Raw genomic sequence first — 27,700 nt, 5'->3', positions numbered from 1 at the left:
GAGTGGGAGGCAGACGAAGCGAGTGTCGAGAACGAAGTCAATCGGAAATCAAGTGCAGAAAAAAGCGAGAGGCGAAAAAAAAATAGTGACGAGGCAAGAGTCGTCGTCTATTTTTTGTCCTCGGATCGGGTTGACCAGGGGAGGGTTGAGCAAAAGAGAGTAGAGGAGGACAGGGAGGTGAGTGGGAACCAACGAGGGTGCGTGTGAGTACAATGTATGTATTCCGGAGTAAATGTGAGAGGAAGCCCGATCTCTAGAGGGGCCACGACCAACTGGCAAATGCACCGGATGTGTGGCCAACCAGTCAGCCCCTGACGGCTCTAGCTGTGGTGCTGTGCAACAACAAGTGTTCAGTGTTGACACTGTTGACTCCCGAGCCGTACAGTTGACCGGGCCACTGAGTGAGCCGCCAACAGCCACTGGACGGACTGGGCCTACTTGACGAATGCATCCACCACGGCACGAGCCAGGCGGTGCCTCCTGTGCACTTGGCCCAAACAGGCGTAGCTTCATCGTACTTAATTAGAAATTGCCCCACAATCATACATTTGGTATTTACGATGGCTTGAAGCACTGCAGAACTCCGCATGGGGACCGGGCTGCTTTTCTGCTTTTTGAGTTTTTTTTTTGTTTCCGGGCCAGGACAGGCACAGCTTTGGCTAGTAATGATGGCCCCAGCTGCGTACCAAGTAAAAACGCCAGCGGAGGGCCGTAAGTGACTGAGGAGGGAACTCGCTGGCCTGCACTGTCCATGATGCATTTTCCCCTCGGCCACCTCGCGCACATGCTTGGCTTGCACCGCCCGCCCGCTGCAAAAATAACAACAAACCAGACCAGACCTATTTAGAACGGTTTGAAGGGGCGTGGTGGGTGGCCACAGACGCCAATACGGTGCACGTGACCTCGTGTTTTCAACTCGACCCTCTTTTGCGTCTCATGCCTGCCAGGCCACAGGCAAATCCTTGCATCTAGTCTGCCAACCCAGTAGCTGCCATGATGCTGCTGTTATCGGATCCCATCGGCATCAGGCGTTCGCTGTGTCCCATCATCCAGTGTACGTGCTACAATACTACAAGATAACGTGCGAGCCACGGCGGGAATAGTCAACGGGTTGCCAACATGTCCACTTGCAACTGTCCTCGCATGTCGGGTGATGGGATTGTGGCCACGTTGCTGCCCGGTGGGACGACTGGCACCCCAAAGTTGCTGCTCCTTCTGGCCTTGATCCATCTCTGGAAGATTATTTGCCAAGTTTAATGTCCCGGGCCTGTCACCTCACGCCCGCCCTTGGACTTACATCATTGCATTAGACCTGACTCTTTCACACCGTGAGCTCAATGTCCTCAAGCAAACCCTCCTCTGGCCTTCATGTAGGCTCGAAGGGACTCCGTAGCCTCTGGCGGTTTCAGCTTCCCATGCCAGCCTTATTTGGCTCTGTGCATACTCCGTACATTCGTCAAATGTAATAGGGATTTCCCCATGCCATGCATAGCTTGTTCAACTTGGTGCCAATGTGGCTACTGTCGAGCGATGATGCTCGCAGCTTGTCAAGCCTCGACTGAACTCATGTCTTGATCAAATACAAGAGGACCAATCGGCACTTGCAAGGCTACGCCTTCTCATACACTTAAGTAAGCGACTGGTGGTGCCTGAGAGTCCATTCCTAAAGCACGTTTGCTTGGCTCTCGAAGCCCGACTCACAGGGCTGTGTCTGTCTACCTGCTCAAGACATAAAGTATTGACATCAACCACGGCGCCCGACTGCTTGTGGCTCCATGGGTTGATTCACTGTTGCGCAGGTGCACAAATATTTACATTTGCAGACTACTGAGGTATCAGGGACTGGAACAGGCTGGACAGACCCGATGTCAAGGTTCGTCTCATGTACTCCGTACAAATGAAGTAATCAGCTCAGCTTGATGTGGCCGAGCGCCCTTGTATAATGAATAGTCCAGTGCTTTCCTTTTCTTTGCTTTGCTCCTCTTCGTTTTCATTTTTAATTTTTTTTCTCTCTCTCTTCTCTCTCTCTTTTTCTAATGAGCCGTTCATGCCATTATGGTCAACACCACCTAAGAAACGTGGAGGCCGGCTTTGCTTGTCTGGGCCGGTCTTCTTGCATATGCACGTGAGCGTCAACAGCTGTCAGTTGCCTTGTTCATTTGTAAAAGCATCTGGCAACTGCAGCCTAACTTTATCCTTTCATCTTCTTTCGCCTGCTCTCTGCGTTTCATCCGCGCTTTGCTTTTCTTTCTGTCCTGAAGCTGCCATTAAGCAGTCATCAGGTGATATACTTCCAGATGTCAGCAGTACGTAGCTCCTCGGCGGCAGCTCTTCAACGCATTTTCAACTGCTAAACTCTCCTCGATGCTTCATCGTAAGTAGAGAATGTCTCTGCCGGCGGCAGACCCCGACTTCAGGCTTCCAGTCCTTCAAATTACTCGACATGAATATGCGAGTCTTGTTAGGTCTGCCCAACAGTATGGTGAGGAATTCTTTCAAAGCTTTGCGCCGTCCCCTCTTGGTTTTGACTTTTGGCTGTGCTCATAAAGACACTTTATGCCGCAATCTTATCAATGGCGGAGTGCAAAGAGAAACAATTGAGGTATGCAAAATGTCTCTTCTCTATTTGTGTACCAACGTGCTGTATGGTTGACATAATGTTCATCGCTCACAAAAGCCCAGCTTCTCAGCACGCAAAGTTCTTCTAATACCTCCGAACCCCATACTATCAACCATGGATCCCAAGTCTCTACAAATGGTCCTGGCGGCTCGGATCTAGCTCACGAACGATCATCCCGGGGTAGTCATGCGAGACCATATGCTTTCCTACCGTACACGAACTCGTATTCAAATCTGTCTACTGGCGACGGAACCAAAATCAACGACTCTGAATCAGCCAGCAACTCTTCTACCGATTCAGAAAACGACAGCATGGACGGCGACGATGCTGGAGCCCTGCTGGCACACACCACCTCGAAGCCCGTAGTGGAACCAACAGCCACCCGAACAGTTCAGCTTCTGAACCTTGCAGAAGGCACTACTATTGCAGATGTCACGTCTATCGTGAGGGGGGGGCTTATTGTCAACATATATTTTCGAGCCAGGGATAACATGGTTGCCCTGTCCTTTCTCCACTCAAGCGATGCTCACGCCTTCTATCAGTATGTCCAGGCCAACGGACTGTACATTAAGAATACAAAGGTTGTCCCTTTTGGCAAGTAAGGTCTACCATATGCTAACTCATGCGGAGTATAGGTCGATATTAGATGGGACGACCGCCAATTCATTGTAGCCGGTCACGTTGCACACAAAATTGCTCTAGGGGCATGCCGCAATCTTGTCATCCGCTACTGCAACCCTAATCTCACCGAACAGGAAATACGCAACGACCTAGAGCACATACATAACCTTGTGGTTGTACAGATTCAGTTCATGGGAGGGCATTGTTTTATCAGCACCAACTCAGTTGCTGCTGCCATGTTCGCTCGCACTTGCATGATGAGTCGGCTGTAAGTTTATTCCCCTCTCCCCACTAGGTAATTTGAGGTCTAGTAGACCTTTTCTGTTCTCAAATACAATTATATTTATACCGATTCCTAGAAAATACAAAGGCACCTCCCGCATCGAATGGGGCGTTGACGAATGTGCCCAGCCGCTGCACAAAATGCCAGTGCGTTCACAGAAGCCGGTAATTCAAGCACCAGCAGTCAAAGGCACAAACATCTCAGCTTCGAATCGCTTTCAGCTGCTTTCTTTTGATGATGAGTAAAGTTTTCAAGGCGGGTATCCCGGACGAAACTAGCGGTCTTATCAAACAGCGGGGGGCTTAATGGAGAAGGTGTTCAGCTTGGTCGATTTTGATGGAGAGACGAGATAGAAAAGGGCGCATGAGATTGTAACGGAAAAGTGACGAATTAATGAGCTACACACATCGAGTTGAGAATGTCTGGGCGAAGGAGATAAGGTTATTTCACGACAATATGGTGCACAAGGAGATAGCCAAATCTGCCGACGTTGTATTGCGACTTAAACACTGTACAAGGGTTTTTAGTGCTAAATGTTTAATCCCCCAATGATTATACTTCGCTGCTCATGGTATTATGCCAAGCATAGCATAGATTGTTCCCCAACAAAAACGGTTCCATCCCATGCAGTGATGTAGTTAAGACGCAATAAAGGTGCTTGATACAACGAACGCTCGCAAAATTATCGACGTCCGGCATTATTGGTAACAGACTGCAAATAGTCCAACAAGAAGGTTTGTTCAGCAGGGGAGATGGGCGTCTCCCCGCCTCTAGATGCCATTGATGAGACTCTCGGCGATGGAGGGTCGGCGCCTTGTCTAGAATCCGTTCCAGAAGCTGGTGCTGTGCCTCCTGGGATTTGTTGCTTTCCAAATAAAGATAACAGCTGTTGCTTTTGTTCGCGAGTATCATCAGGGCGGCGGGTGTGATCCCCAGTGTTGGCTATCAGGGAAGACTCGGGGGCAGCCGTAGGAAAGCGATGTGCACCATTCTGCGCGCCAAATGGGGAGGTTTTTGGAGACAATTCGCGTTGACGGGCCGTGGAAGAGATATCGTCGAGACGCTGCCCCCGTTGAAGGATGCGGGGTGGCTGAGGCGGTTGTCCGTGACCAGAGACAAGTGGCGATCGAGCAGGTTGTTGCGGCTGCGGCTGCGGCTGCGGTGGCTGAGAATATTGGTACTTGTGATGATGGGCGCTTGGGCTCTCTCCAACATGAGGCGAGGGCAAAGCTGGTTGACTTGACTTGGACTGAAGAGTCGGCTGCTCAAGAGAGAGGTGCTCGTTAGGTGGGCCACGATTGGCCTGAAATTGCCGGAGGAACATATGTTCGCCCTGTTCTGGCTGTCCTGTGGATTGTTTGGTGATTTCATGTCGATTTTCCTGCGTAGCTCCAACCTGGGATTGGTTTGCTGTAGTATTTGGAGGGCTCTTTTTAAACATGTCCAGAAGAGCAGAGCGATGCGGATCTCCTTTGGGCTGGACAGAAGACCCAACCAATTCTGAGACATTTGTTTGCTCTGCAGGACGACTCGAATGGTCGCCCAGGAGATTAAGCGAGGGAATGGATGTACTATAATACGGGGAACTTTGAGCACTAGGCGGAGCGGCATGACCAGTACCTGGTGGGTTCATAACGGCTTGGTTTTCCTGCGTAGTCCCAGTATCCCGTTTGAAAGCATTGAGAAGAGCAAGGGATGCTCCGCTAAGTTTCGCGGATCCAGGACTAGCAGACATCTGACTGTTCTGTAGACTAGTCAATGACGCAAGCCCGGTTGCAATATTTGGCAGGGTCCCGACAAGCTGAAGCGCAGGTTGATTCTGGAATGAGTCATTCTGAAGCATCGATTCTTGGGCCTGGCGTCGCGGGGTCTGTGAGTGAGCCGACGGAAGTTGGTACTGGCCTGGTTGCTGATTTCTGGTCGTATCGATATGATGTTGCTGCGAGTGGGGCGGCTGGTTCGGATTCCAGGACACAGTTTCATGGTCTGGAGCATACGGGAAAGAAGGCGGAGGCTGGTGTGACTGAACATGGATGGGATTCAAATTAGCGTGGTGATGGGGATTCCGTGGTTGAGGAGGTTCGGATATCGTAGCATCCAGAGGAGTGTGCGGCAATGGAACGTTCTGGTGAGTCGGCGGTGCCGGACGACTAGCATTAGATTGAAGAATCGAGAGGAGAGCTGTGCCTTTATCTTCTTGGGGCGGGGATTGGAGCCCCTGAGTAGGAGGCTGCATTTTCAACAGCCTCTGTAGCTCTTGGGTTGCCCCATCGAGGGTTTCAATAGCAGGCACATGTGATTGCTTCTCAGGGTTACCGGGTGCCCATGTATCGTCTTCGGTTGTGGCGACCTCGTCAACGGCTGGGTAATGGGGTAAATGGCCATGGGCTCCGCTTGTTGCTCTTTTGTCGTTCAATTTCTTTTGCGAATAAATCCATTTTTTCAGGGGGACAAGGAATGGGGCAACCATGTAGAACTTGTTCACAGCTGGTCCATTACCAGTATCATTCTGGTTTTGGGCGCCTTTCTTGCGGAACGCGGGAAGTTCTGATAGCTTGTACCATTGGATTTTGCTGATTTCCTTGCGAGTCCGCGGTTGGAACTTGGTATCCATAGGAATGTCCCGGAAAACGTAAAGCCGTAACTGCTGCTCCCTCATTGAAATCTCAATATATTTGGGCTTCTTCTCAGTGGGTACGAGACCGGCGGCACGAAGATCAAGACCAGTCTCCTCATAAACCTCGCGGATGGCACAATCTAGATCATCCTCATCTTTGTTGATCTTACCGCGCGGGAAACTCCAGTTCGCTCCTTTTTTCCAGCCCTTGACCAATACCACAGAGTCCATGGCATGGTTGAGCATGATAGCGCCTCTGACTGGGACTCGGGTCTTGTACTGAAGGAACTCCTCGAATGCCTTGGTATGGTTCTCAACGGAGAAGGATGCAAGCAACGGGCAATGTTGAAAGATTCGCAGGCAAAAGGTCCTCAGCGACATTGAAGGCAAAGTCGGGTCAAGTGGCCTGATGAAATCTTCATAGAACCATTGCGCCTCCTCGACTTGGAAGCATATTCGGGCAACAGAAGAGAGATCTTCTTGAGGAAGATTGATGATGAAGCGGACGCAGAGGTCGTCCAGCCCTATAATCGAGAGTTCAAGTTAACATGTGCCGCGGGATAGGCGCAGAGGTCCCAGATGTTGGTGCCCGTCATAACATACAGTCTTCGAGCTGCATCTCGGTCGCTGCCATTGTGCCGCTTTGGCTTATCGCCCATGCCCCGGATGTACACGGCGTACGTAACAACAGGTTGCGTCGATGAATCGACCAAGACCTCCCTCGCTCACGGTTTTTCTAAACAATCCTCTTCAAGTCGTAGGTATGAAGGGATGCTTGTCATGGTCGGAGTTCAAGGGAAGCACGGGAAGGTGGTCGCAGCAGGTTCCAGAGAGCGCGCAGAAGCGGGTCGGTCTGTTCTGGAAAAGCACAAGCGCCACCTTGAAAAGTCGGGACGAATGGATAGCAGAATCCTTCAGATGAAGAGCAATTTTCCCTGAGTTGCAGGTTGCGTGATCGCGGTGTTGGGGGGGAACAGGCAAAATGAATCTCGATTGTCGAGCTACTCGGTGGTCAAAGTCACCAGAACAGCTTCGTCGGTTGGGCTGGCAATCGTCGATGGAGGCGAACGAGCCGTGGAGCGGAGGGGCTGGAGGGAGGATAACCGGTGATTGGAGGAGCAGACGCACTGTGCTTCGAGGGTGCAACTGAAGAGGAGACAAGGAGAGTCTCGGACTCAGTTCCATGCACTGCACAGAGTCAGGGTCTACAGTGCGACGTCTTGACTGGCAACGGTTTCGCCACAACGTCCGAGGTAGCTGTAGCCACAAGCCGGTAGCTACTAGGTACGTACTCCGTGCCCAAGGGTGTGGCGGTGCTTGGGCTGCCGCTGGGAGGGAGCCGTTTGCCTCCTCGGCCACACATGCAACGACAAACAGGGAGAGGAGGCCCCGACAAGGGGGGCCGCATGCAAACGCCGCGCTCGTGGCACAGGCACACCAGGTCGCTGAAACAAGCTTTCGGGCCAACACTGAACGAATAGATTACATCATTGGCGCCTGCATCAGAGGCATCCAATCCCAGGAACCAAGTCCAGAAAGTTCACAAAAAGCTCTCGCCGAACATCTACATAAGGGCGTCCGGGCTCATTTTTGATTTCATCTTTGCACACAATTTTGGCTTCCTCAATCTCAGCCTGCCAGTCTCGGGGCGCCTCCTGTACGTACGCCTACCATGACCTCGTACATCGCAAAGACGGCTGCCAGGAAATTTCTAGGCAAACAGTTACAGGACAAGTTCGGTCAAGGAGTAAGTCCATGTTTCCTTTCGAGGACACCATACTGATTATGCCACGCCTGTCATCAACATGCGCGGTCTCGAAGGGAAGGAATTCTACTAATACGGGAATAGGACCCTTACTACGAAAAAGTTCCTGGCACAAAACGCAACGGAGAGCCCACCGGCAAGCAGGTGAAGCAGAAACGCAAATTGCCTCCTGGTCTCTCGGAGCATGATGCCAAGGTTTTGGTGGGAGTAAGGAGAAGAGTTCATCACTTGGACTGGTCGTTGTTCACAATATTCGGAGTTGGTTTTGGATGGAGCACAGTGATTGGCATAATTCCCGGGTGAGTCCTTGCGTCAAGTTCCATCAAAACTCATGTCAAAATATTTGCTAACATCGAGCAACAGAATTGGAGATGCCATCGACGGACTAATGTCGCTGTCAGTCTTCAGAAAATGCTGCAAGGTTGAAGGTGGCCTCCCAGCGTCGGTAAAGTTGCACATGATGGTCAACGTAGCCATTGATTTCATCATTGGGCTGGTTCCCGGGGCAGAGGCAATCTACAGAGGCAATACACGGAACGCTCTCCTTCTCGAAGATTTCCTGAGAGAGAGGGCAGAGAAAAATTTACGCAAGACGGGACACCTGCCCGATCACGCCCGCGCAGAAGATGGCCGACGTCAGGGCAAAGGGATGCGCCGAGAGGACTCGAGGGTTCAGAGGGATGAGCGCCGATACCACGACGGCATCATTGCCCCTGGTGAATTCCCGGATGGCCATCGGTCCACAAAGAAACGATCTGGCCGAAGATAAACTCGGGTTGCCTTTTCCATACTGAACGCAGCCTGGGAAAGAAATGACTTAATGACGCATAAGGCTAGAGCTTTGGACTTGATAAACGACTTGACTGATGATTGAAATTGACGGGGGAAAACACAAGGCAGATGATTATCGGGGCTTTTGCATATATGTACCAGGGTTTAGCAAGCAAGTGTGTACTACGTTTGAATGTCTTTGTTTGATGTTGAGATGGAAGCAGGTAACAAGAAGCCACATGGCCAAATAGGTAGAACGATAATACTATAAGTTTCAGTACCACCTTGTCGGGATCGATTTCTTGTAGTCAGTAGGCACCTCAATTTGTACCATATGGTATTTTCGCAGAATTATTGCATCGGAGTGGACGGCTCAGTCAAACACTCTGCGTACTGTAAAGGACAAAGGCAGCATTTATCAATCCTCCGAGACACACGATGGTACAATTTGCCGTGGCCCATGGTAATTGTCTCCACATTGGCAAGATCTGATAACGCTTGCTTGCCGATTACTCCGTACCAGCGACTGATCTCCCCTGGTTCAAAGGGGGCGTGAAGACGGTAGTAGTATGTACATGCTCAGGTACCGAGTATTTTTCTGAGTGCTGGCTAAGGGAATAAAGCACATGTCTCGGCTTGCGAGTCGCGCAGCGTCAGGTCATCTCCGAGACGCCATCCCGAGCTCCGCCAAAGTCGACGGCAATGCAGGGGTTCCGTCTTACAGGCACGAGAAGTGGGTGTTTGTTTGCTGATTGATAAACTGCAAATCATGACGACGGCTTCGAGCCAGTAGTGGCAATACTTGGACGCGACGAGCCTCTGCACATGTTGTTCCCTGCAAGCCCATTTAAATCGGTGGCTGGTATGCACAAGCCAGGGCAACCAAGCGCTCGAGCGTGCGACAGGAGGACCCTCAGTGCGGGCGCAGGTACCAAGCTTGTACCCGCGAAGGCTCCACCTCGATACTTGGGTACGTACTCCCGACCTCTCGGCCGCGTTTCCCCCACTAAAAACACGTTTCGACGCGTCTGGCACACGTGACTACGCACCTCTACGTTTGGCTCAAGTTTAGTACAAAAAGCTCTGGCGCCACCATTTACCCATTAACGCCCTCTCTCACCATCGCGTCCTCAAACCATCTTCTCAGGCCGAGTTCAAGCCCAATTTCTTCGTTGTGATTGCTCCTTGCCTATAATTGTCATACATTCCCTCACATAACATCATATACATCACAATGACTACCCAGATCACCCCCTCCAAGCAGGTGAGTCGCAGTCATGGCTGGCACTGACGCGCCCGTCGCCATCTACCCTTCATTGTTAAGAAGCTAACCGCGTTTCCAGGCTGCTTCAGCCATTGATTCGCTGAAGATGGAGTCGCCGGTTAAGAAATTGGATTTTGGTGTCGCCGACAAAGAGAACAAGCCTCTCGATGAGGCTGCCGTCGCTGCCCTTGCTGAGCAGGTCGACGCTGAGCACGAGTCCAAGATTGAGAGCAAGAAAGACGACAAATCGGCCGCAGTCGCCCCTGGCATCAAAGCAGAAGTCGATGAGCCTCTTCTCCAAGAGAATCCTCAGCGCTTCGTTTTGTTCCCTATCAAGTATCACGAGGTACGTGACGCGTCAAGACGCGTAAAGTGGTGTTTGCATGGCTGGGTCTAACATGAGTGGGTACAATTAGATCTGGCAAATGTACAAGAAAGCTGAAGCTTCTTTCTGGACGGCCGAGGAGATTGATCTCTCCAAAGATCTGCACGACTGGAACAACCGTCTGAATGACGACGAAAAATATTTCATTTCTCATATCCTGGCTTTCTTCGCTGCCTCAGATGGTATCGTCAACGAGAATCTGGTCGAGCGCTTCAGCGGCGAGGTTCAGATCCCCGAGGCCCGCTGCTTCTACGGCTTCCAAATTATGATGGAGAACATCCACTCAGAAACCTACTCATTGCTGATCGATACCTACATCAAAGAGAATGCCCAACGCACCTACTTATTCAATGCCATTGATACCAGTATGTTCACGCGCGCTACTATTTCCGATCCGCTGCTAACTCAAGCTAGTTCCTTGTATCCGCAAGAAGGCCGACTGGGCCATCCGATGGATCCAGGACAAGGAGTCTACCTTCGCTCAGCGTCTCGTCGCGTTCGCTGCTGTTGAGGGCATCTTCTTCAGTGGTGCATTCGCCTCTATCTTCTGGCTGAAGAAGCGCGGTCTCATGCCAGGTCTGACCTTCTCCAACGAGCTCATCTCTCGTGATGAGGGTCTGCACACTGACTTTGCCTGCCTCCTGCATTCCCACCTCAAGAATCGCGCTAGCAAGCAAGTCATCTACGACATCATTACAGACGCTGTCGCTATTGAGCAAGAATTTTTGACTGAGGCTCTGCCCTGCGCTCTACTTGGCATGAACTCCAATTTGATGAAGCAGTACATTGAATTCGTTGCTGATCGTTTGTTGGTCGCTCTTGGAAACGAGAAGGTGTACAAAACGTCCAATCCCTTCGACTTCATGGAAAACATTTCTCTTGGCGGCAAGACCAACTTCTTTGAAAAGAGAGTTGGTGACTACCAAAAGGCTGGTGTTTTGGCCAGCGCTTCCAAGAAAGAAGACGGTACTGTTTCCGATGAAAATAAAGACGGCGGTGACTTCACCTTTGACGACGAATTCTAAGCTGGTTCACAGACGACAGCCACTTGGAATTTCAGAAAAAAAAGTGTACCGTTTTCCCTTTGTCATATGAATTGTATATTTGCAAAGCCACTTCAGGCGCAGATAACGGAGGGGGGGTTTACTGAATTGGCTTGTTGGTCCTTTTTGGTATTGTTTGGGAAGGTCACTAAGATCCATAATAATGGCCGGCGTTGGGGGTTTTGCGGTTTTTTTTGTACGACCAGGCACGCGGAAAGTGCCGTATTGAATGGATAGATGGGATCATGATGTATTGTAGCACGCTAAACCCATATTTTGCATAATAAACGTGCATTGGAAATGGAGATCTGATCAGTCTGGCAAGATATGTCCTGCGCATTCCCTGAGTGTAGGTAGTTGGATCAAACAGGCGTTAATTCCAACTGTTTTTAGTTTGGTGGCCTTGTCCTCCCACTGGGCCTGGCAATAGTCGTGCTCGTTGTTCTCATTCCTTCCCCAGCCTGCAACCCACGGTAATCGGCCTCTTTCTTGACGCCTATTTTCTACCCTTCTTCTTCTTTTTGCCGCCACCTTGTTGTGCCTGTTGGCCCTGCGGTTGTTGCGACGCTGGCGTGGCCGCACCGCTGCCCTTGTTGTCTCCGTCACCGCCGTCAGCACCACCACCACCACCACCGGATGCATCTGGCATAGCCTCCTCCGGAACATCGAGAGGCACGGCAGCCATTGCCCGACCCAGTCGCCCCAGAGACGAGTAGACCAGACGCGAGACCTCGGCAGCCTTGGTGGTGCGGTACTTGAGCGTGACGCCACTGACGGGATCATATGTCTTTATAACCAGGCTTCCGCGGGGGGGGTTCGGGGCGTCATTGACGGGCGTATCTCCATCGGCGTCATCCGCTTTCCTTTTCCGTGATTTGACGGGCTGTATGGAGTATTTTGTGGTAATGCGAGTCTGTAAACGTCGGGCGTCAGCTAACCCGCTCCCTGTCACTCAGTGCCTGTATGCCTCTTTTGGTAGGTCGTGGAAACCGGCTTCGGCGCAAATACAAGCTCGGTGTCGAGCGATGGCACGTACGGTAGAAGGTCTAGCCTCGAGGAGAAGCGTGGATTGCTCAAGCCATTCCTGGCTCGACTTGAAGTATGGCATTCTGGCGGATTTTGCCAGCGGTGGCACGTGTATATCCGGCGATATCCGTCCTCTAGAGCGGACTGGCTGACCTGCGCCAGTACTTCGTCGATCTTGCAATGACGAGGGTGGTGTTTCGCAGCAGGAAAAGAGCTGAAATAAAAGATGTCGCAGTAGACATATGATGGGTGCGGTTGGCGGTGGTCTGGTGGGATAAAGTCAGGTGGGGCATGGGAGCAGGGACGGGATAGGAGCCGCTTGGTTGGTGGCGTGGAGCTTCTCTCCGTTGACGGTGGTGATGGCAATTAAGTTGTGTCCTACCCTAAATGGTAGGAATAATTTATACGGAATAACCTTTACTCTTTTTTTCGTTTTCTTTTTTTTTCCTGGCATGCTAAGAAGTCTTCTAGCGTATTGGAGCATTCCTTTCGGGGAGGATCTCGTGAGTACACAAAACGTTCATTACATGGAAGCTCGGTGTGTGTTTAAGCACGCAATGTATAAGTGTCGGCGACAGTGAAGCTATCGATTCGAAAAAAGACCCCTACCCCCCAATGCCGCTACGGCACAGACTATTCGAGTATAAACTTAAAACATGAGGAATCGTGCGTATGTCACTTTTTTTGTACGACTACCCGAAGGCAGTCAGCCCCCAGCACCAATTCAAGACGAAGGAATACATCCCTCACCCTTCTATTCATTGAAGCCCGCGGGTCAGATATAGCTTTCAACACTGATGTAGAACGCATTGTAGGTTGAAGCAATAGTACTGTTCCACCGTCACACCTCCGGATTCAAGGGTATATATATTGTCCCCGCCACGATATATGCAGTAAATAGTCATCATATCATCATAAAAACCCAGCCTTAACTCCGCACCACAACCATATTCCAACTCAAGGCGCAGTCTAGGTGCTCATGTAGGAGGCATCCGGTAACCAGAACAATAAATCTTGATCCGCCGTGGCAAAGAAGTTGAACCGGGGGTTAAAGGCAACAACGGCTGTTTCCCTCTTGTCAGGGAGCGTCCAGTTGGGCTCCAACACCTTATGGTCGGGTATCGAGGACAAAGAATCCCACACCAAGATATCCTGTCTTGATCCGCTTATGATGAACCGGCCATCTGGCGCAAAGCAACAGTCCCCGCTGCTGTCGAAATTCGAAGGATCCGTTGCCGCATTGCCGTTTGATAATGAGGCCGTCTCACCTGGAGCCTGTCGCCTGGTTCCGCCCGTAGGCTTGCGCAGGTAGGCCTTGAGCGTCCCCTCAAACGCATCCAGGAGGAAATGCCCATTGCCCTTGGTACCGACAAGCAGCGATTTGCCATCATTGGAGAACTCCAGCTTGGTCCAACCCTTGACAAGGTTCTGCTGGTCGATCTTGCTGCACTGCTCCACTACATCTACGGTCGAAAACGGAGCCTTGTCATAGTTACGAACGTCGTATAATAGCACAGTTCCGCTACTAGGGCATGCAACGCCAAAGACCATGCCCGAAGGGTCGTACGCTGCAAGATACGGCGATCTGAGAAACAATTGCCCCTGCCAATGTTTGGACTGGGTGTCCCAAAGACGGACGGTGTTGTCTTGAGAGCACGATATGAAATTGTCGCTGCCGGGATGAACCGCGAGATTGGTCACGTTGCCCTCATGCCCTTCGAAGTAGCGTATGAACGAGTTGTCATGGGTCGCAAGGTATCGAATGGCGTCTGAGAAGCAAAGTTAGCTGGCAGGTCGGCGAGACGCGCTCATGGGAAGCAGGCCACGTTACTGTTCTGCTTCGTGCTGGCATATATGATGCTCGAATTCGTATGCGTAAACTTGGCCAGCTTGACGCCGTACTTTTTACTAAGGAGGCTCTTGTCGTGGCGACCTTCCTTTACATTGTAGATCTGTATCGTCTCGTCGCTTGCGGACGTCATCAACAGCTCGCCCTCATCGTCGTAGTCGATGGACAGGACATGCGGCACTGGGCGACCTTCTTTCAGGTCTTCGCGTCGGAGCAGCTAGGAGCGGACAAACTCGAGTTAGAAATCATGCTCAACATGTCCAAACGCGCGACTCTGGCACGGGCGAGAGGAACAAGGCAGAGCAAAGGAGAGAGCAATACCAAGCCGGCACACTCACCTTGGTAGGTCTAAAGCTGGGTATGACGTCGCTCAGGTTAGATACAGATGCTGTACCGCCAAACGACCTCTGAATATTTAGAGATCGTCCGTTGATGGACACGCCGCTAGGGCGGTCCAGATCCATGGGGGTTGACGACATGATTCAATGGCTCTTGAGGCTGCGTAAAAACGCGGGATATGAGGCATGCGAAAGCACGGGTGAAACGGCCTGTATGCGACGGGTCACGGCCCTCGCTGGCAGGTTTGGAACGAGGTCGTAAATTTGGGGATTGTGGTCCTGTTACCCCGACCAGTATCCGGATGCCTGCTTTGTACGTTGGGGATAGGATCGCCGGAGCAGGTGGCCGCCGTCAACATCCAGGGGGAGCGTCCTGGCGTTATACAGATTCCGTGCAATTTCCAGGCTGGCCACTCTGTGTAGTCTCTAGTAGCAATGCATTGATAGTGTCTTCATTGATGAGCTTGGTTGCATGTGCGGACTTGGAGAACTGGAGAATTGGATTGACCACTTGGCGTGGAGCACAAGCCACAGGAGCTGCTTGGTGCTCATGAGGCTTGATGCTGACCAGACCTTTTGCAGTCTAGGCGTGTGGACCCTGTTTGCGGCTCTCGCTCCAACTCGCGCCGGTGTTCTCGCTGAGACGATGCCGCCTTTGGGGTCGGGCGGGAATTGCAACATCCACGAGGCAAAAGGCAAACGCATAATACGAGAAGGGATCAAGAGTTGGGAACTTGATACAATGGCGCGTAGTGGTTGGAATACGGAGGCCAACGGTAAGGACTAGTAGTCCCCGGAGATTCAAACATATTCTGGCTTTCTTCAAAAGATGATCCGAAGCCGAAGTCGCAGTCCTCTTATCCCAGTCTGGTTGGGGCATGGTGCTTAGGTGAGCCAAGGGTCAAGGCAGTTAAATTGCTTGCTTATCTTAACCCTCTGGTACCCGAGGAGGCGGGGCACGTTCCCGAATTTGTCAAGTTCACTGGAAAGAAGTCAACTGGTCTAGATGGATTGAATCAACGGGTACTCCTATTGACCTCATAGTTCCAGTCGGCTGTGCCAGCCTCTGCGGTGAAGTCCTGCGCCCGAAGCCCTCCGTCCTCCAGGCACGGTAGTCGCTGCATGTGCGGCTAATATCTGGATCCAGCGCACATGTGCAGCGCCAGCGGTGAACATTCCAGTGCCCCCGCCGGTCCAGCGCTGGGTGCCACGCATACGTGCTTAGTGAGCCACTCCGGCCCCCTCGGCCCCCAAGGTTCAACATCAATTTCTCGCCAGCATTGAATGGGTTTTTTTTCGGGGCTGCCTAATGGAGCGCTTCTTATTGTCCAGCGCCATCCTGGAGCGGCCGACGGCCGACGTCGGCACAGAAGATGCGGCAGTCGATTGACCCGTTGCAGCACCCACCATCTGCGTCGCAGATGAACCTGTCATCTTCGCCAGTCACTATGGTCTTTTCCCGTTGACATATTTTTCGGCATCCCGAGTTTGAGAAAATACCCCGGCTGCATTGAACAGGCCCAGCTGCTCGCCGGACAGGCTTTCCGACTGCCTCGACGCAATCGAGCCTCGAAGGCCCCCCGTCTAACCTTGCACCACCCTACAAATATCTTGGGCACGCCTGGTCTGGGCGCCCTGGTATTTTGAGGCTCTGGAAACAGCGAGGCCGACGCGGCTTTTGGAGTTGACATACCTGTTTTGCACCGCATCTTTTTATATCGTTCTTTTGTGTACTTTGCCCCGGCTTTTCTTTCCGCTCCTTTGACCGTGGAGAACCGCATACCAAACTGACAGTCCGCGCATTTCTCGGACGCAATGTCGACAACGCTTGGGTATGTGCCTCTACGGCGCAAACACTTATTTGCCGCCTTTTTCCTATCTTGGCACTTTGATAGAGTAGCTAACCTTTTATAACATACAGAGCATTTATCGCTGGCGGCATCGCAGCTTGCGGTGCTGTTACGGCAACCCATCCATTCGAGACCGTCAAGATTCGGTACGTCAATTTTTGTCTCGCCCGCCCGCCATTCCAGCTCCCTCATTCAATGGTGATTTGAGTTGGATTTAATCTCATTAACGGCCCTAACTCTTGTCTTTCTTTTTGTCGCCGTAGGATGCAATTACAAGGCGAACTCCAACAAAAGGGACGCCAGCCACACTTCTACCGAGGCCCAATCCACGGCGTGGGTGTCATCCTGCGAAACGAAGGCTTACGCGGTATTTATCGTGGCCTGGGAACAGCCTACATTTACCAGATTCTCCTCAATGGCTGCCGGTTAGGTTTCTATGATCCCATGCGCAAGGGTTTAGCAACCTTGTTCCTCAAAAACGAAAATGCCCAGAACCTCGGAATCAACATGTTTTGCGGTGCCTTCTCTGGCATCATTGGCGCAGCTGCCGGCAGTCCGTTCTTCCTCGTCAAGACCCGCCTTCAGAGCTACTCGCCGTTTCTGCCGGTCGGCACTCAACACCAGTATCGCAATGCTTGGGATGGCCTGTCGCAGATCTACCGCGCGGAGGGTGTGGGCGGCCTGTATCGCGGTATTGGTGCGGCAATGATCCGAACCGGCTTCGGCAGCTCCGTCCAGCTGCCGACATATTTTTTCGCCAAGAGGCGGTTAATGCGACATGCTGGTATGGAGGAGGGTCCTGCTTTGCACCTGGCCAGCAGCGCTGCCAGTGGCTTCGTTGTCTGTTGCTTCATGCACCCCCCTGGTAAGTAACTGTCCCTACTAAGGAACGCAAAACGCGGCTCAGAAGAGGAGCACCCATCGCTGACACGTTGTGTCATCTATAGATACCATCATGTCTCGCCTCTACAACCAAAACGGCAATCTCTACAAGGGCGTTTTCGACTGCTTGGGAAAGACGATCCGCACAGAGGGCCTTTTCGCCATCTATAAGGGGTTCCTGCCTCACCTGGCAAGAATTCTGCCTCACACAATCTTGACGCTTTCACTGGCTGAACAGACTAACAAGCTGGTAAGGAAGTTTGAGGGCCGGATGTTGCCAATGGTTGCCAAGGCATGATTGGCTTTTGACACTCGGCCGTGATCCGTTTGCGCCACATATATACATATATATATATACACACATATATATGCTACTGCCCCATACAACTATAAAGTTTGGGGACTCGTTTGATAGTTGGTTATCTGAGAGTGGTGGGTTCTTGACTAGACAAAAATTAGACTGCGGGCATTGGTATTGTACAATTTGGCCGAAGAGATGGGGATGGACCAGGTATTTCAATAAAGGCAGAGGGGGTGCATCTGAGCGGAGTTTTTACAGTCTAGATATTTACATATAGACATTTATTTGAGACACATGCCTATCTGGGTATCTTCTGTCCCTCCTCATTATCGCTTACAATGGCATCAATGAAGAGAGCATGAAATGTCTTTTGTACTTTTTCATTTTACTTTTTCTTCTTTGGTCTTTCTCCTTTCCTCTTTGTTCATTTCATCCGTTGATGGATCTCTTGCATCCATAGCACAAATGCGCAGTCCGAGAAGCGGCGTCATGCGTATCCGCATCGTCACCAAGCTCACCAGCCCACCGCGAATCGCCTTGCTTGTCCAACGTCATGCCACACATGAGACAAAAGCTTCCGCTCGCGGCTCTGTCCAGCTTCCCCGTGGTCCGCACGACATTGGCCACAATACCCGACTGAGGACCCTCCACAGAGTCAAAGTAGCGTTCCATGACTTCTGTAATGCTCAAGTCTTTATGCGACACGACATTGCTCGCCGTTGCGTTGTCCTCGGGCATGAGGTCCTTCAGAGAAGGCACGAGATCAAGATATATCTTGATTTCATTCTTGAACAGCTCCCTCAACGGATAGTACACGGGCATTTGCGCCTGCGACACCTCCTTCGTCCCGGTAGAGCCGGGCCGCGCATCATACGTACAGACGGCAAACGGACCGTCGTTGATCTGCCAAGGAACGGCAAATCCCCGCCCGTTTGCCACCTCTGCAAAAGTAAGCGCCGCGAGAGCCGATGTGCTGTGCCCCAGGAGCAGGGCCGAGTACGACCTCTCCAGGGCCAGATCCAGGAGGATATGGCGTATGAAGAGCCGCAGGATATCCGCCCTTGAAGTCACGGACGGCAGCGAGTCGAAATACTTTTGCAGCCGCCCAACGCGGTCCCCCCCGGGCTCGCCCATGTGTGGACATCCCAGCGCCGACCAGTCAAGCGTCTTGACGGCGCAGATTCTGCTCAGATGCACGCACTCGAAGGAGACGTTGGGAAACCGCTGCCGGTACTTGGAGAGCAGCCGTTGCGCGGGACCGTCGTCCTGGTCAGCGGGATGCGACAAGTCCGTGTCGACGTGGACGGCCAATGGCTCAAACGCCGGAGACGACTTCTTGGACAGGTAGAACCTCGCGCAGATGTCTAGGAGCTGCACCATTACGGTGGAGGACGGCCCAAACGACAGACCGCCGAGATATCTTCGAGGCCCTGGTCTGCCCTGGGGCCTGGTGTCCCGGCCGACGGCGCCGAGACGCCGGCCTGCCTTGTCTTCAACATAGTCTACAAAACAGTCGCTGTAGGACTCATTTTTGTCAATACGCAAATTTGAGCCAATCAAGTCTGTGTGGTGCGTGATCGACTCACCGGCATGCTGGGCCGTTTCTCAAATCATATGGAGCGTCTGGGTTTTTACAACGCTCGCATGGCTTTGGGGTGGCTGATGCGGGAGCCATTTGGCACGATTAATTAATTGAGCGGGCTAATAAAGGGTTCACACGCCTCCGTGTTGATATATGTGTGTGTGCGTGTGTGTGTGTTTGCGCATGTATTATTTCTATTCTTGGGAGACATAGACGGAGAAATACATAGTCTTGGGCATAAGTTCCGGGATCTGATGAGGCTTGCAAAGTTCCGGTGTGTAGTGGCTGAGTGTTTTTTTTTTTTTTTGGAGCGACATGGAGGCTCTGCCGGTGGTCAGGCGGCTGCTGGCAGACTGGAGCTCTCAGAGGCGCCGCCGATACCCACCTGGGCACTTGAGCCGTTGCACAGTCGGCATGTGGCCACGAGCTTGGGCAATGCCGGAAACACATCATTTCCAAGAGTTGACGAGGGCCCGGGGCCGTTGATTAAAAAAACGACACGGACCAGGAATGACATGCTCAGATGATGGTGATGACTGCGGCACGCGGCAAGAGTACCGACCTAGAGGTACATGTGCTTACATGTCAACTGGTAGGCAGGCACCCGCCAAGCGCCGACCTAGGCTAGGCTGTACAGGCCTGGTGGAATTCGAACAAGGCAGACAACAATCGCAGACTTTCGAGACTACAATTCTTCTGTCTACTCACTTAAGTAAGGACCTAGAGGCTGCACCGGTTCGTCATGGGTGTCGTAATCGCCCAAAGGGCCCAGCGACCGGCAGTCGCGGGAAGAAAAGGCGGCTTCCTCGACGTCTCAGGCAAACACTCGCAAACGACCCATTTGAACATGGACGGGTGCAGCGAACATGACGTCAAAAGCGCAAGCCTTGTATGTATGCACCTGATTGAGTGCGTGCTGGAACACCGAGTGCAATTGCTTGCTGACCCCTCACCAATAGCTGGAGTGCTCAGTGTCCTAATACTAAGTACATATGTCTGGTTGCTCAAATGTGGCGGACGCCCTGCGACGATGCAAATCCAGCCTGTGAGCGTGACCTGATCAATGGCCGAAACCAGCCCCAAAAAGACTCCAAGTGGATGAAACTCGCCTTTTCGCTTTCAATGTTTTGATTGCCTGGGACTCGTGACAGTGACGGCTTTGCTTTGCTCCGTGGCCTGCGACCTGCGACCTGCGACCTGTGACATTTTACATTTTACATTTTGTTCATCACCCCGCGGCATTCACAGACTCCAAAAGTGAAAGTCGACCCGACTTCATTTGCTGAGGCTGCACCAACACTGAAACAACCCCTGCTCTCCTCCGGGGCCAACCAGATCCGCTCAAGTGCTGGGACCAGGCCTCTTTCAAGTCTGCACGTCTGCAAGTCCGTTTTGTTCCCATCGTCTTTCTGCTCTTGTGGTTCATTGATTCATCCATTCTTTCTTTTCTGCAACAAGACTTGCCGCTGCTTCCTGAACAGCATACGAACCGCACGTGCACCCGACACGCACGCGAAAACCACAACGCCACTCACTGTCCATCTCATTGTCCGACCAGCTCTGCGCCTTCCTCCCGTTTCGACCTCACCATTCTACATCCCAAGCACAACCCAGTTTTCTACAACGGCGCCTGGTCACTGCAAGCTGTGAGGCTCTTTGTCTTCTTCGGCCGCCGTCTCGAGCCTCGGACTATTATGTCTTGACCGCCCAACTTAGTCTTGAGCTGTCTCGAGCACTGCTGCAACTTAATTTCCTTGCCCGCCCCGAATGTTTCCAACTACGGCTGTAGCTTGGTGATAGCCAAACTTTGTACTGCGCGCTATTTCATGCTGTTGAGCAAGTGCGAGAGGTGGACGAGGACGAAGCTTTCCCTTGCTAACCTTGTCAATTGGATCGATCGCTAGATTCCACCAGCGGCGCCGCAACATCGAGGCTAGCTCGGGCTAACCAACTCAACCCGTGCCTCTCCTCCGCCATATAACATCGTCTATTTCCGCCTGATTCTACCTTTTGGACCCAAATCCCAAACTCCTGGTGAACATCATCGCAGTACGAATCACAATAGACCGTGTGTCCGACTCGACGGAAGCGTTGTTGCTTCACCCCAGAACGAAAATCGCTAAGCGCCGGCTGCTATAGCTTTCTCTACTCAAACACCCGTCTCTACCTAGGAAACCACGCCTATACACCGAGTCCTTCGCCTCCCAGTCAGTTGGGACAGTTACTATTCCGGGCGTCTTTAGAACTGTTCACCATGGCTGCTACGCAGGCGATTGATGTTGCTCCGCAAAAGAGTACCGGCATAGGTTATGTTGGCCAGACAGCGGTTGCTTCCTTATCTCAAAGCCGACCAAACTATAGATCCCTTGCCAACGTCAACCAGAATGGCTGCTTCGAGTCTGATCGGGTAATAAAATGCGGCTATGTGGAAAAGAGGACTAAAACAAAGGTTCGTTGGAGAAATTCCTGACGTCTTTTCGTCAACCTGGCCCTGTTCACTGACGTGTAACTGCAGAACTGGAAGACGGTGTACCTTGTCTTGCGGCCCAACACCCTATCGATATACAAGAACAATAGAGAGACAAAACTTCGCCATCAGGTGCATCTATCAGATCTTTCGGCCGTTGCCTATCTCAAAGATCCCAAGCACAAGCGCGATCATGTATTTGGGCTCTTCTCCCCTTCCCGCAACTATCACTTTCAAGCGCTGTCACAGCAAGACGCCCAGGAATGGGTCGAAACATTACGGAGAGAAACAAGGATAGAAGAGGAGGAGGAAATGTTCCTCTCTAGCCCGTTGGCGCGGAGTGTGTCACCCACAGGACTAATGTCTGCGAAAACAAGCGGCATGCCAAACGTCTCGGATGGTCGCGACGCAAACAGAATGTTGTCGAGCTCGCCTGAGACGTATGGCCCTCCAGAGCCCGGGTTCGTCATTGACGCTGATAATAGACGAAGGTCATATTTTCTCGACTCCTCGGGCATGTCAGGCAATGAACTACCGTCACACTCTGACCTGTCGGATAACGAGACACAGCGACCTCAAGGTGCGTCCGTGGACGGTCTGGCAGTAGTGAATCTGTCGCCTGTGGGCACAAAGCTAACTTCGCATCCAGCCACCACAAACCGTTCGGGCAGCCAAATCAGTATATCCAACGTCATGGGCAGCAGCCTTGGCGCTCCGGGAGAACAGCATCCTGACAGAGTCATCTGGCAAGGCCGGCTCTGGCAGCTCCGGAGTAGAGGTGTGAGGCCATGGAGGGAAATGTGGGGAGTACTCCGACCTAGAAACCTCATTCTCTATAAGGACCAGGATGAATATACGGCTCAGTTGATTCTTGAGCTCTCGGCTGTTGTCGATGTTGTGGATACAGATTCTGTCAAGAACAAGGACAATTGCGTACAGATCATTACGGAAGAGAAGAGCTACAGGTTCTGTTTCCATGACGAAGAGACGCTAGTACAATTCATTGGCGCCTTTAAGAGTTTGCTTGCGAAGCGGCGAGGGTTCGAGGCGAGGACGGTTGCTTCGTCCTTGTGACCTTGATTGAATTTCATACACTAAGATTGGAAAGGACTGAGTGTCTTGGTCAAAGGGATCTCAACCACTCACTCCCAAAGCAAGCGTTTACGACTCACGACAGCCACTGCATTTACTTGATTATTTTTGTTCAAACCAGCCGGATATTCACGGGACTCGGTGTCTCTGTCTGTCCAGGCTTTCATTATCTTCGGCGTTGCGACATTATATTCTAGTACAAAGGTTGTTTATTTCCAGCGGCTAAATGCCCACAATACCATCCCAGTTTATTGGTGGGAGATGTTTTCTTTTTCTTTGTATTTCTAGATATCAGGCGTCCTGTGGTGTATTCACTCGGGTAGCCAAGCACACAGTTGAACCATGTATTTTGTATTCTATTTAATCGAAAAGGCTGGATTGATTTTTGTGCGGACTGAGTTTGTTTTCCCTTTTTTTCTTTTTTGGACACCTGAATATTCACTTGGGCTTGACTCGGAGTGGTATCATGCGACAAGCTTTTGGGTTTGGCCGGCTGTTCTCATGCCCCTGCCCGTGCCTACATACATTGTTCTGTTTGGGCCGCTAGAAAAGCTCGAGGACGTCTACAAGAACGACCAAGGGCATGTGTAACCGACGCCTGATGTTGCAACAATGGAGGGCGCCACTGACAGCCATGGAGTTAAACTGCAGCTCGGGGCGGAGTAGAAGATTGAGACGGCTGACTGAGATGAAGCATCTCTCCACTCCATTCGACTGAGATTGTTGCAGGTGGGGAACGCGGTGCCGACGACGCATCGAACGAAAGAACGAAATGCCGCCTGGGGTGAGGAGCACGGGGCAAGGCGATCCGATCCACTCGTATTGACATTTCCTGCAGCCCACCACACCCAACGACCATTACCACTTAACTCCTGGACAATGAGGTCAACAAACACTTCTGACTGGCCATCGTCGAGACTTCCCACCTTGCAAGGGTACGGGTGTAGCCATCGCCTCCAGTCTCGCTCGTGGTCCGAGCTATTCGCCCGTTCCAGGTCTAAAAGAGGAACATGGCCCACCAATTGATGGTGTGGGCTTTGATCCACGCGAACATTGAACCCTATCTCGATTCACCACTAGGCTTATTGACTGCATTCGCCAAGACAAACGGCTCGTCTCTTGATCTTACTGGGTCACGAGCAATCAAAGCTTCATGCCATTTGTGTATGTATATACGTCTGGGATATAAATGACGACTCAGGCCGATAAAACCGGCCCTCATGGCTCATGGCCCAAGGTGCGCGTTTGACAGTTGCGTTCGGCCTTCTTTGAACTAGCCTCCTCGAGTCTGGCTCGCTTTCTCACATTGTGAGAGAACTATCATCAGCCCCGAGAAAGTCACTACCGAAAGTCGACACAGGGTTTTTTTCTTCGTCTTAACAAGCATCGTTTCCCCGTGAGAACTTGCGGCCTCACTCGACAGCAATGAAATTCATGGTGCAACTACTAGCCCTCAGCTATGGCTGTCTCGCTTTCGCTGCGTCTGCAGTAGAGAAGCCTAATGTGCCGCTTCGTTCGTCAAGTCGTTGGATCCTCGACTCGGCCGGGAAGAGAGTCAAGTTGCGCTGTATCAACTGGGCCGGTCACATGGAGGCCAACGTTCCCGAGGGCCTGAACAAGAAGCACATCGAGCACATCGCCGACTGGATCGCCGGGCAGGGCTACAACTGTGTTCGCCTGACCTACTCCATCGACATGGCTCTCAACCCGGCCCTCAAAGTCCAAGACTCATTCCGCGCGGCAGCTACAGCAGCAGGAGTCTCGGAAGCTGACATGATGCGCGTATATACGGCGGCCGTCGAGAAAAACTCCTTCCTATCTGGCGCCACTGTTCTCGACGTCTTTGATAGAGTGCAATCTGCTCTCTGGAACCGCGGCGTCATGACAATCCTCGATAACCATGTCAGCAAAGCAAGCTGGTGCTGTGACCTGTCCGACGGAAACGGGTGGTGGAACGACGCAAACTTTTACGTGGCAGCCACGAGCCGATACTTTAACACGCAGAAATGGCTCAACGGCCTCAAATCCATGGCTCAATGGAGCGCTTCACGCCCCGGCATTGTTGGCATGTCTCTGCGCAACGAGCTGCGCGCACACATCGCCCAGATTCCCTGGGCGCCCAGCACCTGGCTCAAGTACATGCCTCGCGCGGGAGACGTCGTGCACGCCGAAAACCCTCGACTCCTCGTCATTGTCGGCGGCATCAACGGCGGGACGGACCTCTCCCCGCTCCGCAACGGCGCCATGAAGCTCGGGAACTGGGCCGACAAGCGTGTCTGGGAAGCCCACGCGTACAGCTTCACCGTCGTAACGCCCAGTCTTGGAAGCTGCGACATTCGCAAGGCCGAATTCGGCGGCTTGTTTGGATTCGTGCTCGAGCAGAACAAGGCTAGCACCGGCCCCTTGCTCCTTTCTGAGTTCGGTGTCGGCATGACTGGTGGTCCGCACGACGGTCTCAGTAATCAGGACAACGACTATCTAACGTGTCTGGTAGGGTACATGGAGAACAATGACGCAGACTGGGCTCACTGGGCTGTCCAGGGGTCGTATTACGTCCGTGACAAGACTGTCGACTACAACGAGACGTGGGGTGCATTGGACTACGAGTGGTCCGACTGGAGAAACCCCAAGTTCAAGGGCATGCTGGGCAACATGTTTGCCGTTACTCAAGGACCATGATACGTATGCGATGTGTATACAAGCGTGCAGAAATATTCAACCGGGAGAAACCATACCAATCAGGTTTTATCTCTTGTATGTACCAACAGCCCAGTGGGATGCCAGAGCCATAAACTTCTCATCAATTTTCCAAACAATGGGTATATCTGTATTTGTGACAATAATACTTGCTATCGTGAATTCCTAGACGTGCCAACTCAAATACCGTTCCTGAGTTCCCAATTTCCGCCAATGTAAAAAGTCATGTTTGCGTACACCCGGGTCCAATGGTTTGTACATGCGTTACATCAAGAACACTAGACTTTTCCTTTGTAAAATAAACCAAAGAAGAAGAAGAAAAGGCCCCTGTACCACACACCCCCATGCTTAAACTCAAGTTTCCCCGCGCCTCATTCTTCAATGTCCTGTCTTTGACCAATGTCATCTTCCGCAAGAAAAACGCCGCAGGGTCTGGTTGGATTGATTCTTTTTTTTCTTTTTTTTAATTTTCCACCTCTTCTTTAGAATGCTCGCTAAGCCTCGTCGATTTTATCGAGGCCGAAGAAATTAGCATCAAAGTCACCGTGCTCCATAGTATCGAACGTGTTATCACGGTCATTCATGAGATCGTCAAACGTATCGCCACCCATTCCGTCTCCGAGACTAAAGTCAAAGTCCATGCCGTCGGTCTGCCCGCCGCCCGTAAACACGTCTGCCAATGCTGGTTCAGCCATGGGCTCCTTCTTTTCCGCCTCTGTGTGGGGTTGACCATCTGCCAGCCGTCCTTCTGGTGCATTTGTTGTAGGGGCTGGTTGCTCTGTCGAATTGGCCGGCAGCATATTTTCCAGAGAGGACATGCTGCCGGTTGCGCCGTCTGTAGCACCAAACGAAGAGAGATCAAACGACGGCTCGGTATTGCTGGCAGCTGCATTCCCATCGCTACCTGGCTGGTTTTGGTTATCATTCGTCGGGGCTGTCGGTGCCAAGGTAAACTCCATGTCGGTGAAGTTCAAGTCTGAGTTTGTCAATTCCAGCACAGTATCGTCGCCGCCGCCACCACCACCACCACCAATATTGGCTTGGGTCCCTTCTAGTGTCACATCCATCGGTGCAATCGGCGCCTCGTAATTTGATTCTTTGCTTTCCGTTTTGACAGGCCCAGGGCCCCCTGCATGGAGACCAATTAGGGCTTGGGAGGATATATTCTCTTCCTTGATTGAGACAGTAGGCTGGGCCAGGTCCGATATGCCCAGATCCAAGCCTAGGCCCATGCCCATGTCTGGAATAGGGGCGCCGACAGGCTTGTTGCCGGGGCCATCGTTCTCGATTGCTTCCTCTTTTGGGGCTGCCTGCGGCGACGACTCTATCTCTATGGCCATGGGAGACTTTGACTGTGGTTCCAACTGCGTTGTTTGGGCGAGCGACCGTGATTCATCAGAAGAATGGTTCTGTGCCCTTATTTGATTTAGATCGCGGAGAAGCACAGATTTGGCACGAATCTAATGAATGATTAATTGGCGACATTTCCAAGCGCCAGGCGCAAGGGCCAGGGGTGGGAATGGAATAATTCTCATTCTTACAATGTCGTTTTCGAGATCGTCAAGAGCCGAGTGGAAGGCCCTGATGGTGTCTGGCAGCTTGGGCTGCAGCACTCCCTGAGAAGGAGGAAAGTTACCTTGGCTGTCTCGTCGCGAGGCACGGAGGGCTTTGCCGGTTTGCACGAGCTGCGAACGATTTAGCATGGTTGGCCATTCTGAAGCAGCCTGAACTTGCGCAATGGCGCGCGACATGGGGATGAAGTTGAGAGCTGGACGTTGGGGAGAGGCACACTTACCACATCGTTGACGAGCAGCTGGAGGGCGTCCAACGGGTCTTTTGCCTTGGGCGTAGTCATGATGAAGCAGTGGATCAACAATTTATACTGTCCGACAGGGTGATGCGACGAGGGAGCGGTTGTCGTACTTGTGCGTGCGTGGTTGCTCTATAAATGGGTAGGAACGATGGATGGCCGATAGTCGAGGGACGCAGAGTGTCGGCGACGAGCGAGCGAGCCAAAGCGCCATGTGAACATGGGTTAAAGACGACAGTGTTAGTCAGCGTCTTGGTGCAGCCTCTAGCCTACCCTGGAACGCGTGTGCCGACTGTGGGATTCCCCCCTGTGAGTGCGGAGTAGTCGGTCAACTTACACTGACTCAATCGATGACGGCGATGGCCGGAAAACAAAAGGTGAAAATGAGACAAAAAAAAAAAACGGCTACAGCTAAAGAGTACAGATAGTGGGTGGTT

The 27,700-nt window shown here is 52.0% G+C and overlaps 11 protein-coding genes across 11 annotated transcripts; 6 read left to right on the top strand and 5 right to left on the bottom strand.

The window, feature by feature from the left end:
* Nucleotides 1–2,443: 2,443 nt before the first annotated feature.
* G6M90_00g088170 (uncharacterized protein) lies at nucleotides 2,444–3,222 on the top strand (the record flags this gene model as incomplete). Its single annotated transcript, XM_014686812.2, has 2 exons — nucleotides 2,444–2,602; nucleotides 2,683–3,222. 2 exons carry the CDS (start codon nucleotides 2,444–2,446, stop codon nucleotides 3,220–3,222), a joined length of 699 nt encoding a protein of 232 aa, XP_014542298.2.
* Nucleotides 3,223–4,206: 984 nt separating this feature from the next.
* Nucleotides 4,207–6,775, bottom strand: dcp2 (mRNA decapping complex subunit 2; the record flags this gene model as incomplete). Its single annotated transcript, XM_014686813.1, has 2 exons — nucleotides 4,207–6,665; nucleotides 6,745–6,775. 2 exons carry the CDS (start codon nucleotides 6,773–6,775, stop codon nucleotides 4,207–4,209), a joined length of 2,490 nt encoding a protein of 829 aa, XP_014542299.1.
* A 1,038-nt stretch (nucleotides 6,776–7,813) lies between these two features.
* Nucleotides 7,814–8,675, top strand: G6M90_00g088150 (uncharacterized protein; the record flags this gene model as incomplete). Its single annotated transcript, XM_014686814.1, has 3 exons — nucleotides 7,814–7,888; nucleotides 7,991–8,205; nucleotides 8,270–8,675. The coding sequence occupies 3 exons, from the start codon at nucleotides 7,814–7,816 to the stop codon at nucleotides 8,673–8,675; spliced, it is 696 nt and encodes a 231-aa protein (XP_014542300.1).
* A 1,236-nt stretch (nucleotides 8,676–9,911) lies between these two features.
* On the top strand, nucleotides 9,912–11,351 carry rnr-2 (Ribonucleoside-diphosphate reductase small chain; the record flags this gene model as incomplete). Its single annotated transcript, XM_014686815.1, has 4 exons — nucleotides 9,912–9,941; nucleotides 10,021–10,287; nucleotides 10,358–10,691; nucleotides 10,741–11,351. The coding sequence occupies 4 exons, from the start codon at nucleotides 9,912–9,914 to the stop codon at nucleotides 11,349–11,351; spliced, it is 1,242 nt and encodes a 413-aa protein (XP_014542301.1).
* A 514-nt stretch (nucleotides 11,352–11,865) lies between these two features.
* On the bottom strand, nucleotides 11,866–12,477 carry G6M90_00g088130 (uncharacterized protein; the record flags this gene model as incomplete). Its single annotated transcript, XM_014686816.1, has 2 exons — nucleotides 11,866–12,282; nucleotides 12,406–12,477. The coding sequence occupies 2 exons, from the start codon at nucleotides 12,475–12,477 to the stop codon at nucleotides 11,866–11,868; spliced, it is 489 nt and encodes a 162-aa protein (XP_014542302.1).
* An 887-nt stretch (nucleotides 12,478–13,364) lies between these two features.
* Nucleotides 13,365–14,723, bottom strand: Wdr82 (WD repeat-containing protein 82; the record flags this gene model as incomplete). The annotated part of the gene is made up of 3 exons (XM_014686817.1): nucleotides 13,365–14,164; nucleotides 14,227–14,461; nucleotides 14,583–14,723. The coding sequence occupies 3 exons, from the start codon at nucleotides 14,721–14,723 to the stop codon at nucleotides 13,365–13,367; spliced, it is 1,176 nt and encodes a 391-aa protein (XP_014542303.1).
* Nucleotides 14,724–16,397: 1,674 nt separating this feature from the next.
* On the top strand, nucleotides 16,398–17,612 carry OAC1 (Mitochondrial oxaloacetate transport protein; the record flags this gene model as incomplete). Its single annotated transcript, XM_014686818.1, has 4 exons — nucleotides 16,398–16,414; nucleotides 16,504–16,578; nucleotides 16,696–17,297; nucleotides 17,380–17,612. The coding sequence occupies 4 exons, from the start codon at nucleotides 16,398–16,400 to the stop codon at nucleotides 17,610–17,612; spliced, it is 927 nt and encodes a 308-aa protein (XP_014542304.1).
* A 432-nt stretch (nucleotides 17,613–18,044) lies between these two features.
* NCS2 (Cytoplasmic tRNA 2-thiolation protein 2) lies at nucleotides 18,045–19,207 on the bottom strand (the record flags this gene model as incomplete). The annotated part of the gene is made up of 2 exons (XM_014686819.1): nucleotides 18,045–19,139; nucleotides 19,202–19,207. The coding sequence occupies 2 exons, from the start codon at nucleotides 19,205–19,207 to the stop codon at nucleotides 18,045–18,047; spliced, it is 1,101 nt and encodes a 366-aa protein (XP_014542305.1).
* Nucleotides 19,208–21,451: 2,244 nt separating this feature from the next.
* Nucleotides 21,452–22,738, top strand: G6M90_00g088090 (uncharacterized protein; the record flags this gene model as incomplete). Its single annotated transcript, XM_066131322.1, has 3 exons — nucleotides 21,452–21,646; nucleotides 21,713–22,244; nucleotides 22,314–22,738. 3 exons carry the CDS (start codon nucleotides 21,452–21,454, stop codon nucleotides 22,736–22,738), a joined length of 1,152 nt encoding a protein of 383 aa, XP_065987354.1.
* Nucleotides 22,739–24,181: 1,443 nt separating this feature from the next.
* On the top strand, nucleotides 24,182–25,435 carry GH5FP (Glycosyl hydrolase 5 family protein; the record flags this gene model as incomplete). The annotated part of the gene is made up of 1 exon (XM_014686821.1): nucleotides 24,182–25,435. One exon carries the CDS (start codon nucleotides 24,182–24,184, stop codon nucleotides 25,433–25,435), a length of 1,254 nt encoding a protein of 417 aa, XP_014542307.1.
* Nucleotides 25,436–25,947: 512 nt separating this feature from the next.
* Nucleotides 25,948–27,308, bottom strand: G6M90_00g088070 (uncharacterized protein; the record flags this gene model as incomplete). Its single annotated transcript, XM_014686822.1, has 3 exons — nucleotides 25,948–26,913; nucleotides 26,995–27,138; nucleotides 27,249–27,308. The coding sequence occupies 3 exons, from the start codon at nucleotides 27,306–27,308 to the stop codon at nucleotides 25,948–25,950; spliced, it is 1,170 nt and encodes a 389-aa protein (XP_014542308.1).
* Nucleotides 27,309–27,700: the final 392 nt, after the last annotated feature.

This window comes from Metarhizium brunneum, chromosome 5 (genome assembly GCF_013426205.1).
Source record: "Metarhizium brunneum chromosome 5, complete sequence".
Taxonomy (NCBI): domain Eukaryota; kingdom Fungi; phylum Ascomycota; class Sordariomycetes; order Hypocreales; family Clavicipitaceae; genus Metarhizium; species Metarhizium brunneum.
The sequence above is the reverse complement of the archived record's forward strand: the minus strand, read 5'-3'. Positions and strand labels throughout refer to the sequence as shown.